The sequence below is a fragment of the Taeniopygia guttata genome, chromosome 1A, assembly GCF_048771995.1.
Source record: "Taeniopygia guttata chromosome 1A, bTaeGut7.mat, whole genome shotgun sequence".
Classification (NCBI taxonomy): Eukaryota; Metazoa; Chordata; class Aves; order Passeriformes; family Estrildidae; genus Taeniopygia; species Taeniopygia guttata.
In genome coordinates, this window is record NC_133025.1 from 70199285 (window position 1) to 70213278 (window position 13994).

The 13994-nt window shown below is 44.9% G+C and overlaps 1 protein-coding gene across 2 annotated transcripts in view; it reads right to left on the minus strand.

The window, feature by feature from the left end:
- Positions 1-4496, minus strand: part of B4GALNT3 (beta-1,4-N-acetyl-galactosaminyltransferase 3) — a 63169-nt gene extending 58673 nt beyond the window's left edge. For both annotated transcript variants that reach the window (XM_072923906.1, XM_072923905.1), the window contains exon 1: positions 4256-4496. In XM_072923906.1, the coding sequence (XP_072780007.1) occupies positions 4256-4397 (142 nt within the window). In that variant the 5' untranslated portion in view covers positions 4398-4496. The remainder of the gene's footprint in view (positions 1-4255) is intronic.
- Positions 4497-13994: the final 9498 nt, after the last annotated feature.

Genomic DNA, 13994 nt, shown 5'->3' on the forward strand with positions numbered 1-13994 from the left:
AATTTCCATGGTTTCTTCTGAACCCCTCCATTTCCCACTTCAGAGAATGGGAATGTGCACTCCTGAGTTAGAAAAGCAGCAGTCTGAAAACCTAAGTGAGACACAAACCACTAACACAATCCAAGATGGGAAGATAACACACTCCCAGTGTTATTTACTCACAACAATCAAACGTCGAGGAATGAGGGTAGGTCAAAGCAGTTGGGAAGGGCAAGTTAAGAAAGGGGCTCCCAACTCCTTGTTCCTACAAGCTGCACCTCCCAGGATTCTAACCTGATCCTGAACCCCTTCCCTGTGCCTAGCTCAGTGCAACACACATGCCTGCAATAAAATTAATTAGTGCAAATGATTTATAAACTCCTGAAATGCCATGGTCTTTGCAGCAGAAAAAACAGATTCTGCACAGCAATGGCTGGGAATGACCTCACCTCCCAAGTTTCTTCAGAGTTGGAGCTGTGTTTTCACTATGCTGACACAAGATTTTAGAGTGAAGGGGGATCACTGCACATCCTGCCTGCAAACACAGCCCACTGATACCAGCCTTGCTCCCTCAGTCATGCCTTTCTGCAGAGGTGGGCAAGATGAGGCACTGCTGGGCACAGAAGAGAAAAACAAAAGGAGCAGAGGGAATTCTCAGACCCACCACTTCTTCCATCCAAACAGCATTACAGCAGCTCTGGGAAGTGGCAGTGTTTTGGGATGAGGGAGAGGAAAGAACCCTCCCTGCCCTGCATTACAGCAGTAAAGGCAGGATGCAGGACTTGCTCTCCAGACCTCTGTGTTTTCTCCCTCCCCAACACCTCATTCACCCTTTAAATAATAAAGTTTCCCCATCTCCAGCAGGAGCAAAGTGTGCTGTGTCGCAGCTCATAAAGATGAAGAAAACCTTCCTAGTGGAGAGCCCACTCCAGAGAGGTTAGTGCCTGTCAGCAACAGGAGTAAATAGACTGTCTCCAGCTCTCCAGGTTTCCTGGCAGGGAGGCAGCGTCCTGCCTGTTACAACTTGTTTTGGATGACAACAGGCCACATTCCACGCGAGGAAAGTGTGCCCATCTTCAGCTTACAGCAGCCTGCTTGTTTCTCTTCAGCTGCAAGCATGTTTAAGATTCCTATAAACACCTATTGAGCAGCAAACCAGCGAAACATGCTCAATAAAAATGAAAAAAAACAAAACAAAGAACAAAGAACCAGAAGGCAAACCCCACAACAACAGAAACACCCTCCTACCCATGAGCAAACAGTCCTGCCAACAAGGCTCCCTGGAAAGAATATGTAAGAGTATCACCGTAATACACTCACATCACAAGGAAAAAAACCAAGTTCTTTTCCTTTACCTGACCAACTACTTATTTCAGCATTGCCTTCAAAGGAAAGCCATCACTCACAAGAGCCCATACTATCCTCTGTGCCTGTCCAGCCCATCCCAACATCCCTGAAAGCTCAACTTTTCAGATCAACTTTGGCACACAAAAATCCCAAGCCATGGTATACACTAGACACGAGTTCTGCACTTCAGGCAGAACCCTCACAACCTTTGACTTTAACGTTACAGCAAAATTTACCTCATGCCAGAGACTCACCCAGTACACGGTGAGGAAGCATCATGAATGCCAATGGTTACTGATGATTACACAATATTCTCCTAAACTCCTCATTCACTTTTATCCAAACTATTTTATATGCTTGACTTTGTTGCACAGCAGAGCTGCAAATACCTCAAGAGAGGACAGTGAATTTTTAAGCATCACTTACTCAACACCCACCCCTGGGCATCTGACATCTGCTCTCTCCACCACACACTGATCTGGGGGGTAAGAGGAGGAGAGGAGCATAAAGCTTGGGAGGATCCACCATGCCTGAAGACTTGCTCCAAGACACAGACTTGAGAGCAGGGATAGTGTGGGGGCATCAGAGAGGGGCTTGTGCTCCATCTCATGCAGGGCTGAGAGGAAGAGTAATGTTTTCTCCAAGTCCTTACAGCTTTGCAAGAGGAAGACTCACTTCTCTGGAAAGAGAAAAACAAATTTTCCCTTCCAGACACAGGCTGTACTATAATGCCTTTTAAGGAGGTGAGAAGAAACTCCATTACAGGCACAGGGGATGGAAACAGTGACCTCCTGTAGATCTTTCAAGCCCAACAGCTTTTCATCTTTCTTGCCCCAATGGAGGAGCCTTTTAGCCTTTTGTCTAGAAAAATTGCCCAACAAAGAGCTTTTGTACTTTATCATTAATAACTGGGAAGGCTGTTGCATCAGCTGAGCTGGGGTGGCAGCTCTTGGTCGGTCCCAGGAGTGACTTACAATAGGCTTCCCACCTGGGACATTCAACAGAAAACAAGCAAAAACTATTAATTGCTTGCAGAGTCACTCCCCGCCTTAGCTTCCCAGGATCCTGGAAAGAATCACCACATGGAGTCACAAACACAGCCATCCCTCTCCCCAGAGAAGAAAATATTACTTAGTTTTAAGAGCCAAAAGAAAACAAATGCTATTTGTCTCCTGCTCAGATTTCTGATTTCTCTTAAAACAAAACAGGCTTTTAGAGGCAGTAGGGCAAGAGGAAGGGTGGGGAAGGTCACAGATTAACCTTCCTCCTGTTAGCAGGTTTCAGGATTCTGGCTACAAGGCCAAGAAAACATAACACCAAGTGCCCAGTGTGACCACAGCCCCCTGTGATGCTGAGCCATGAGGAGCTGCCTGCCAGAAGACTTTACCCCACCCTTTCCAGGAGCATTTAAATACCTTCTGTTTGCAATGATCAGCAACGTCTCTGGTGGATTTGTGAGAACCTGGAATTTTATATCATTGAACTTTAATATAATGCAATTATTTTGTTCATGTTTTGTTTTAGTTGGTAGTAACTGCAGTCATCTCACTGTTTCCAGTTTCAGCCTTAAAACAGAATGACTTTTATAACAGAGATGTAAAAATAACCTTGTCATAAAGCAAAGAGGAATAACCCAATTCACTGAGAAAGTTGTTTTCTCCTGCACATCTCTGCTGTACCCATGCTCTCAGCCCATTTCTCCCACCTCCTCCTTCTCCCTTTGCATTGCTGGCAGTGAAAGGACCATCAGCTTTACAACTCCAAACACCTGACTCAGCCCCTCTCTCCTCATAACCCCTATTTTAAATAGTTCTCAGTTGTTTTCTCCCTTGCTTCTACCCAAGCCCTCTGCCCACCTGTACAAATCTTCTTTAAGGATTTTTGGTGGTTTTGCCGAACTGATGTACAGTAAAAGGTGTTGTGAGATTGTGTGAAAGATGTAATGCAAAGTAGACTCACAGGGCAATTCATCTTCTCATTCCACCAAGCATAAAAAGAGGATTATTACTAGAGGATTTATCCCAACCAAAGAAATCTGATCTGTTACACTGCTGGAACAATAAATACGTGGTTTTAGCCTTAATATCATGCATAATACAGAACAAATATACAGGTTGAAGTCCTGGAACGGACTTCGTGGGAGTAGACATTCACGGTACTCCTTGCACAGCCAAAGCTTTAAGACTGAAACCAAGCCTGACTCATGGGAGTAAAAATTAGGAGGTTTATAACATGTAACGAAAGGACCAATATACTGGAAAAGTATCAATACTTAAACGTTAACACGTAGTTGAACATACTTTCAAATTAGATTACACCAAGTACTGATATCGTTTAATAAACAGCAGCAACATCACAGGCTTTTAAAAACGGTGAGCCATTTGAAACTTTTCTGTAACTCAAAAAAAAAAAAAAAAAAGCGTAAAAAACCACACGACGCTGACAGAATTTTCCTCTACTTCAGAAAGAAAAGCGCAGCTCTTTGCACTTTGCCTTAGCCCTGCTGTACTCCCGAAAGTTTGCACGAAGCGAGCCCGCTAGCGGGCGGGCAGTGCGCCTCTCCAGTGTATGCATTCCCTCCTGCTCCACGCATCAAAGCCGCATTCAAAGCATCTTTGCTACCTTACAGGTTCGCACCAAGGCACCAAGAACGAGAGACATCTCAAAGGCGCGGCTCCGAGCTCTATAGTTCCAGCACGGTCAGATTTGGGTACGACTCCCGCCAGAGAGGGGGTGAGAGCCAAAAGGCAGACCAGAAGCAGGAACGGGAAGCCCCGGGGCCAAAGCCCCGCTCCGACCCCAGCGGCTGCGCTCACCCGCGGTCCCCACTGGCCTGGAAAGGGGATCCCGAGGATCGCGGGGTGCCCGGGCTGCGAGGGACGGGACCCCCTCTCCCTTCCCTCCCGCCCCGCGCCCGGGGATCACTCACTGCGCTGCGGGGCAGCCCCGCCGCCGGCCGCAGCCACCAGCTCCAGGTAGGCGGCCCAGAGCCCAAGGGCTAGCGCGCCCAGGGCCAGCAGAAGCCGCAGCTGCCTCCGGCGCCGCAGCCGCGCCAGCAGCCGGCCCCGCATGGCGCCGCTCAGGGCACCGGGGCCCCGCCGCCCCGGGCCATGCCGCTCCGCCGCACGGACCCCGCCGCTCCCACCGCCGCGGCGCGGGGCGGGCCCAGGTGCGCGCAGCGCCCGCCCCCGCGGGCAGCTCCGCGCCGCCCCCCGCACCTGCCTCCGCCCCCGCGGGCAGCTCCGCGCCGCCCCCGCACCTGCCTCCGCCCCCGCGGGCAGCTCCGCGCCGCCCCCGCACCTGCCTCCGCCCCGCGGGCAGCTCCGCGCCGCCCCCCGCACCTGCCTCCGCCCCCGCGGGCAGCTCCGCGCCGCCCCCCGCACCTGCCTCCGCCCCCGCGGGCAGCTCCGCGCCGCCCCCCGCACCTGCCTCCGCCCCGCGGGCAGCTCCGCGCCGCCCCCCGCACCTGCCTCCGCCCCCGCGGGCAGCTCCGCGCCGCCCCCCGCACCTGCCTCCGCCCCCGCGGGCAGCTCCGCGCCGCCCCCCGCACCTGCCTCCGCCCCGCGGGGCAGCGCTGCCGGAGCGCTCCGCTCCCGCCCTGCCGACAGAAAAAGCTCCAAGCCCCCCTCACAGCCGCTCTCCGCGCCAGCAGCAGCCTTGGGGCATCCCGCCGGTGCGGATCGGGATGATAACTCCGCTGCAGGGAGGGAAGAAGAGCGAGAGGGAGCGATTCAAATTCACGTTGTTACTACACACAGCTGTATCAATTTTAACGTGTCTTTCACCTGGTGCAACAGGTGTATATACCTGGAAGTGCGTTGCTCGGTGAGGAGTAAAAGAGCTGGTGAAGCCACTTCCTGAAATTCCAGACAGCAAAGGATGTGTCCCAGACCCAAGCTGCCCCCACCTTAAACTTGTGCTGCCCTGAGAGTCCCAAGTGCACCCTGCAAACTGACATCAGGATCTGGGCTGGCAAGTTTTCTTTGCCTAGGGAAAAGGGCTGCTGTTTGTGCTCAGGGGCCTTGGCCCTGAGCGGCCGGACTCCAGCAAAAAATCCAAACGGCGAAGGATGTTTCCCAGACCCAAGTTGCCCCCACCTCAAACTTGTGCTGCACTGACAGTCCCAAGAGAACCCTACAAACTGACATCAGGAACCTGGGCTGGCGAGTTTTCTTTCCCAGGGAAAAGGATGGTTGTTTGTGTTCAAGGTCCTGTGGCCCTGAGTGGGGGGCTGCCTGCAAAAAACCTGAACAATGAAGGATGTGTCCCAGGCCCAAGCTGTCCCCACCTCAAACTTGTGCTGCCCTGACAGTCCCAAGACAAAGCCAGGGACCTCGTAAGACAGGAAAACTGGACAGGACAAACGCAGATCAGGCCAATGTGGTAAATCAAACATTCTCCGTTTATTAGTTAGAAGATGACAGTTTATATACACTTCAATATAGTTTACAGTTTACAAAGGCACTCTCATTGGCAAGCTAATATTGTTTGTTTTTGTCTTAAGGTGGACTGAACTCCACACTATAAACCTATACTAATTCATACCCAGAAAACCCAGTGCTTTACCTCCACACCTTAATATTAATTTCTAACTGTGCCACAAGATCTTTTTCTTACTGTGTCATAAGCTTTCAAGGCCTCACAAGGCCCATATCTGAGGCCTAGGCTGGAGTAGCTCAAATCTCATTCCAGACATAAATCATGCCCTCTCTCTCTCAGAAATTCTGCAACACCAAGAGAACCCTGCAAATTGACATCAGGAACCTGGCCTGATGAGTTTTCTTTCTCAGGGAAAAGAACCGGTCTTTGTGCTCTGGCGCCTGTGGACCTGAGCAGGTGGTTGGCTGCAAAAAATCAAAATGACGAAGGATGTGTCCCAGACCCAAAATGCCCCCACCTCAAACTTGTGCTGCCCTGACAAATTTGAGGTGGGAGCAGTTTGGGTCTGCCAAGAGAGCCCCGAAAACTGCCAGCAGGAACCCAGGCTGGCGAGTTTTCTTTCCCAGGGAAAAGGGCCAGCGTTTGTGTCCACTGCCCTCCGGCAGCGCTTTCTGAAGCATCTAAGCAGGTGTGACCTTACATCGTCAGACCCCTCAGCAAGAGAATGTCAGAGGCTTACAGAAAGACCAGGACCTTCCCTGGGTGAAATTGCTGCTTCATTATATGTCTCAAGCACACTTTTGAAGTGACTTCTCAGAGTCCTTACCATGCTGTTGGTTTCATTCACATCACCAAGCTGTCTTGGAGGCTGTAAACTGCATTCCTCCTCGGTGAAGGAAAATGGGAGATAACATCTGGGATGTACATCATATATCCAACTGGGGAGCTAGTCCAGAGCTACCCCTTTCCAGAAAGGGAATGTTGTAATGTGGGTGTTGGGTCATTGGTGGCAACTGTTTTCCTTCACAGCTCTACTCCTGCACAAATGCAGTTTCTGTGCTGTGTGGGACCAGGAACAGAAACTCTCAGGCTGAAGTTGGTTTTTAAAATTAATGAAATAATAGTACTCTTTTTTTTTTTCTTGAGACCCCTATTTAGAAGTAGCCTTCTTAAGTGTGAGGCTATGTAAAAGGATTCTTGCTGTCCTTTATCTTTTAAAATGTGCCAAAAGCCTTTTAAATTACATTGAGGGACACAGAACAGTGGTGTGAGTCCCAACAGGGACAAGCTGACACTGGCAGACCACCAGCACTGGTTGGGGCGCTGGAGCAGCATCCATAGTCCCAGGCATCAAATGCTGAACAGCACATTCCCAGCATCCAGGCAGCACCAAGAAACATTGCTATTACCTGTCACACAACTGGGATGGAACGAGGGATGAGAGGTTTCCTTTATATGAATGTCTCACAAAGGTTTCAGAGCCATCTCCATGCAGCTCTGTGCTGGAGAGGTTTCTAGGTTTCTCTTGCTCAGAGAAAGCACATCCAGAGGGTTTGTATCCCATGGCAAAGCTGAAAAGACGTGTTTCTCAAGTTGGAAACAAACCATGGTGGGGGAGCCTGCTGAGTGGCTTTGTCCTTGGACTTCCCCAGCTTCCCTGGGACAAGGTCCATGATGCAGCTTAGGAGGATGCAATGCTTATGTTCCTCCTTCCTACCCCATTTGAGGCCACAGATACACATCCATCATCCAAGCTTGAATAATGGGCAATAATTCCTCCAGTGTAAACAGAAAGAGCTGCCAATAGCCAGACACCACCAGTATGCACACAACTAAAAATGGGAAACTGTGTGCAGTTTAATTATTACAAGGCAGGACTCTCATGAGGGCACGACACTGTTAGAGTTTTTTGGTGGTGTGTTAGTTTGAGGTTTATCCAGCATGAGAGAAATAAATCAAATCTTTATATATGTTCCAAAAAAGGCAGAAAATACTAAGAAAAGTGTGTAATAAATACAGATCTAAATTAAAATTGTTTTATAATTTAAAGAATGATAATTGAATTATGTATTTTTAGCAGAAAGTTGTCTGCATTTTTTAAATGAACAACCTTATGCTTGAAAAAGAACAACTGCACTTTGTTGCATATTAAAATAAGTAATCACATTTTTCTCTAGTGAACATTGTACTAAAATGAAGGGAAGAGAAAAGTGAAAGAAAAGGCTAAGATCAGAACTGTTGACCTCTAAAGAAACAAACTTCTTCGTGATCAAACTGTGCTGTGATACAGAAAAGCTCTTGTCTCTGGAGAAAATCTTAAGGAAATTACTATGGCATGGTACTATCTGTTACAATACAGTTACAGCAGAACAGTATCTGAATGTGTAATAAAAAGTGAAGTAATAAACTTGAATAGCTCTGCACTATACTTAAAAATAACTTATTTTGGACCACTTATTCACTGCAGAAAGAACAGATATTCAGGAATGAGATTCTGGCAGTGATGTTCAAAACCACCTCACATAACTGTTTTTGTCTCAAGTATATTTTCAGTCTTATAGTCTCAAATTCTCAGGCATCCCAAGTCACTGGAGTGCGTGCCCAGACCTCTACCTCTCTCATCCTCACTTTGTGCAATATGGCAGCATGTGCTGGGCTCAGCCTTTCAGGGAGAGGACCAGCAGGTGAGCTGGAGGTGGTGATACAGGAATAGGGCCTCTGGTGTGTGGAGGTGACTCTGACAGGGAGCTGACGCTGCTGCCGGCCTGATGGACCATCCTCGAATATTAGACATTGCTGCTGGCTTCAGGACACACCTCTCCCAGCCTACCCTGAATCCCCCACTTCAAAGAAACTGACTCTTTGCCAGAGGAGCCAACAGGAATATTTTTTGGCTTTGTCTGAGCTGCTGTTTATTTTCTATTTTGGCTATGCTCCCTCGTGATAAAAGCAGCCTTTGATACAAGTGCAGCAGCACTTAATGTGCATCTCCTGTTCCTCCTGGCACATCCCTCTCTAGATACATCTCTGAGCATCTCTGCTTCTTGTTAGGTTTTTGCTTCTAGTTCTCTAACAACTGTTTCTCTGTTCTGTAAATCACTTTTAGCGCCATGCCAACATTGTTTCTCTGTAGGCTCCCTAAAGGTTCAATTATCTGCCACTTGCTCCTTCCCTTCTTTCTTCTTGTGCAATTTTCAACACTAATTACAAGTTCCGCACCAAAGATACCCAACAGTCCCTAGACTTCACCACCCTGGTGGCTCCATACTCCTCTTCCTGACCTAAGCTACGCTCTGAAGCACAAATGACAACTTCATCTCAACATTCTTCATAGAAATGGCTCAAAGGCAGAAGTGTTTCTAAGAGGAATAAGCAATTTCTGAAGACACAGTTCCCCATTATTTCTCTTTTTGGCTCCTCAGGATTTGATTGGGCTCTAAAAGGCATTACTAGGAGAATAATTCTAGAAAAATCCCTGTCAATGCTACAGTTGAACATCACTGTAAGGGAATCAGTGCAGCCCCAAAATTTAACAACCTATCAGCAGAAGGACCTCCTTGTCCAGTTAAGTGGTGCTGATACAGGGGGTTGTGCTGCCATGGTTGTGTTTTACTGTTGCAGTAAGCTAGAAAAATTATTAAAAAAAGGCCTCGTAAAATGAGCTCTGCTCTATCAGTGGCTTAGCCTTGTCAAACCAGCAGTTTGCAAGCTCCCATGTGAAAGCAATCCTGGTGTGAACAGTTCATTAAGACAGCAACCTGTTACTGGGTGAAGAATAACTAGTACCTGCATAAACTTTAAGTCTATCCCATGAGAACCAGTGAAGAAAATGTGTAACCAATTTAAGAGTAGAGAGGTTTGATGGACAAGTAAAATACCTTCTACTAACCAATAAAGTAATTTGCAAGAAAGCTACTAACCAATTGGAGTCACACATGAGGTCTGTAAAACCATATAAAAATGAGTTATGTGAATAAAGAATAGGCTTTTCCACCATGAAGAAAATGGAGTCTCATGTGTTTTGTTCTGATATTTTACCAATACAATTACACTGCCAGCATTTGTATGGTGTGGCCTGGGCTGGGGCTTGTGACTTCCTCTTGCTGCACACACAGCCATGACTTTGACTAACAGGATCACTATCCCATTGCTCTCCTACAACTTGGCTGTCTGGGTGGAAAGCCTCATTGACGATTGTGTCTTTTCACTGCGTAACTCCTTCCATAGCTCTCAAATCTTCATGTCCAGATAAAGTTCCATAGAAATGGTTGCCCTTCCTTTCCAGCTGGCAAGATTCACATTTTCACATGAACTCTATACAGTGCCGCTAGGAACACCTCCTGATTGCAGGACCTGCCCCAGGAATTGACCTAAATTGCTTTCTGCACATCAGAACCATCTCTTGATCTCTTGAGCACACACTGGTACTTCCTGAAAAAGGTTTTTCTATACTTTAAGCTGAGAACTTTCAAGAGACTTTGCAGGCTTTAGATATTTATCATAATGAAAGATGAATACATGTATTTGAGAATTTGGAAAATCCATGTTTTAAAATCTAGTCTTGCATAATTTCTTCCTTCCCCTATTTTAAACATACACTTGGTTTATATTTTAAGTGACTGTGCTCATCATCCTTACTTTTCAAGAAGTCCCAAAGACACATCATAGTCATGCTAACAGAGACATTACAGAACACAAAGATGAGCAGCATTCCCTGTAAACATCTGTACTCCCAAGTTAGGACTGAAGAGAAAAAAACTGCTGTACTGGATGGTTTAGAAGAGACACCATACTGAGATAAATGCTTACAGTAAAAGAAAACAATTTGATCTCTGAATCAATACAGGAGCATTCGGCACATCCCAGACGCATTTCACCAAGGTAAATCCTGAGCTTTTTTTAAAGTCAGATCCATTTCAAGAGTGACTCCCATCATACCTGTGCAGTTAATAATTGTCTTGCTTTAACATTGAAGTACTTCTGTGTTAAAAGCCCTTCTGGGTTTTCTGAATAAATCCCAATAATCTGTATTTATGCATCTGTCCCCAGTCCAAAAGCATCACAATTCTTAAAATATGCAATTTAGTTAGTATAAGTGAACCCTATTGAGGTCTCTATTTTTCAAGCTGTATTTCTAGAGTGTGCTTGAAGGGCAGTCACTCTACCCCACATTCAAAGATGCCCTTTCTCCAACAGTTCATTTGGTGCTAAATGGGAGATCCCATAAGTCCACTACATTATTCTCAAGTACTTCAGTCATAGCTGAAATGTTTCCTGCCAGTAGGTTAAATGTGGGTTACCTCTGATAGCCCCTTTTGGACAGAAGGTCCTTAACATTTGATGCAACCTAAGAATCCAAAATTTTGTCGTTGTCTAAAACCTTATAAAGACAGCAAACAAAAGGAATCACTGCAGCTCCCACCACTCACACTTTCTATACTGTGTCCAAAAATGTTTTGGTGCATAATCCCAGTCTACAGGCTAAAAAATGTGTATACTTCTACAGCTAGACTTGCACATTTAAGGAAAACTCTTTAGGGAGTAAAGGGGATATTTTCTTACAATTTAAAGCAGCTGGAAAATCAAAAAACAAAATATTGCAGAAAGATTGGAAAGAAAACTATTAAAATGCCCATAATATATTCATGATCTATGATACCTCTTTGAATGGGGCCAAATAGGACACCTTGATTAGGATTTTGACTGAGCAGGCACAAACACATTCTAGAATATCAAATTAAATGTGTTTGTGAGCTTTAACTAAAAGTCTGAACAACATCCCTTTGTATGAGCATGAACACATCTACCAGAACAAGGTATACAGGCATGTTGCTCTCAGCTAGACTTAAAAATATTATCTGATTATCAAAGAATCCCTGGCCTACACAGAAATATTTCAATTCCAGAATATCAGGCTGCCCAGAGAGTCCATCCACAGTGGGAAAATGTATGTGTTTCTGAAGTGATAATCCTATTTACATAAGCAATTTAAATATTGCCACTGCATATAAGCATATACTATATTACTGTTTAGACTTATTCTAACATCTATGAGAACTGTTGGTCTGCCTGAGTACAGTCACAGCATCAATTCACTTGGGAATTACTGCAGATTGTGATATAGGAAGATCACGAGAGATTATTTTTATTTTGGTTTGGCTTTGTTTTACCTTGTATAACCTGTGCAGAGTTAGCTGACACAGCATGTCCCTATAATTACAGAAATTGCATGAAAACTAAAAAACTCCAACAAATACTGCATATTAATATATCACAGGTTTGAAGCCAGAAGGAACCACTAAATTATTTCCTGTTAGCTCATGTCATTATATTTCATTAATTTCTAATGAGTCAAACCCAGTAACTTATTAAAACAAGCTACCTTCACCTGAGATGAAATAATTTTTTGATTTGAAGATAGAGATGGAGTAGTTGTTACTTCCACACCTAGTTTTATAACAGGGGGAAAAAGCCCTGTCTCCCTGTTAAAAATGTATGCCTTTTTAAAAGAACTTCAGGTTCAGGCTACTTGTTGCTCAGCATTGCCTTGCTAGGATAGAGAGGCCTTTGGTAGTTTATTTTTTGGTCTTCAAGAGACACATATTAATCAGTCTTCTTAATGCAAGACAAAATGAGCCCTTGCACAACCTTTCCTCTTCCTCTAAATCATCTGTGGTTCTGTGCCTTAACTAATATTTCAACATTCCTTCTGTAAAGTAGGCACTCCTTCCTTACTTAAATGAAGCTACACAACAATAAGGTTTCCCCTGCTCCTCATTTTTCTCCTAGTTATGCAAGAGATACTTTGGTATCTTGGCTCACAATAAGAACATTTGTCCAGTTCTAACCTTTAATCCTGTAGTATAGTCTCTCCAATCATAGAAGTAGACATTTTGCAAATCTTTCAGATTCTGTCCTCCTACACTCATAACCTGGCATTAGCTGTATTGAAATGATACAAGTCACACATTACTAACTTCAATTATCAAAAAAGCTAATCTATCTTTGGAGTAAATGCTCTTTTTTGATTTCTACCCAAAAATTATATGGAAAAAAAAAAGAATAATTAAGGTAGTGGAACTTCTCCCAGGAAACCCTTTTGAAAATGCCAATAACGCTTTGTTGACATTTTAAAGGGTAGTTGTCAGTGGTAGGAATGCCTCTTTAAAGCAGTTCTTGGCAAGAAGGCCCCCATTTGTTTAGGCAACATTTAACATGATCACGTGATGTCACACAGAAAGAGTGCATGCAATTCTTTGCACTTCCTGCACTTGGAAAAATATTCAAGCTTCCAAATAAAATGGATTTACAGAGTAACAATACCATAATTTCCCTCCCATCCCCTCACATAGGAAGTGTTCATAGCCTAGTGACATCTTAAGAATCATGTTCAAACTGCACTTTGATTTTGATACACTAGCAGATATATTAGGAACATTGTCATTTTATTCTGTTCAGTCTTTCTGAAGTCTAAAGAATATTGGAAGAACAACAGGAAATCAAATATTTACATCCTTCTTCCCCCCATCTTACAAACCTGAATGTCAGAGCTTGAAGTCCTTATCCTTTCAAGTGAGGAAAATGTAATTTCACAAGCAATTCTTCAGCCTGGAAGACTTGAAAATAATCAGGATTCTATAGGTTCAAGAGACCTTTTTACTAGGTTCCCATCTGCTGAATTTAAGTAGATTGATCCTGCTGAATATGAGTGGCTAAGGCTTCATTATGCAGCAATTTTCAGAAGCAGGCTTTTACGCCCTGTGATAGGATTGATATCTTCAAACCAGTAGTATATTATTTCACATAAAAACTCACTTTAATTAGCTTGATTTCTCTATGAAAATACCAGCCAGCTAGGAAAGAATGAGACTCAATAATTGATAGCATAATATCCTTCCTTAACTGTCCACATCACATTGGCAACAAGTTTCTGAACAGCTCAGCATTTTCAGCTCAGCTGATCAGTGCAACATCCTTTAAAACAGCCCCTTGCAAGCTGCAGTGTAGTTGAGTACCCAGGGACAGACAGTCAGGACACTGAAGTTTGTGATCAATTGCCCTCAAGAACACATACAGAATAAAAGCCACAGTATAGGACCATAAGGGACAGCAAGCTTGTCACAAAAAGGTTAAGACAACTGATGTGGGTATGGATATCTTAAGGGCATTTCCCCTCCCACATTGCTTTAGTTGATGCTATAAAAGCAATTCTTCCTTCTCCAAACCTTCACATCCATCTTTTCCACATCTACCTATGAAACACTAAATCAGGATCTGCACAACCACTT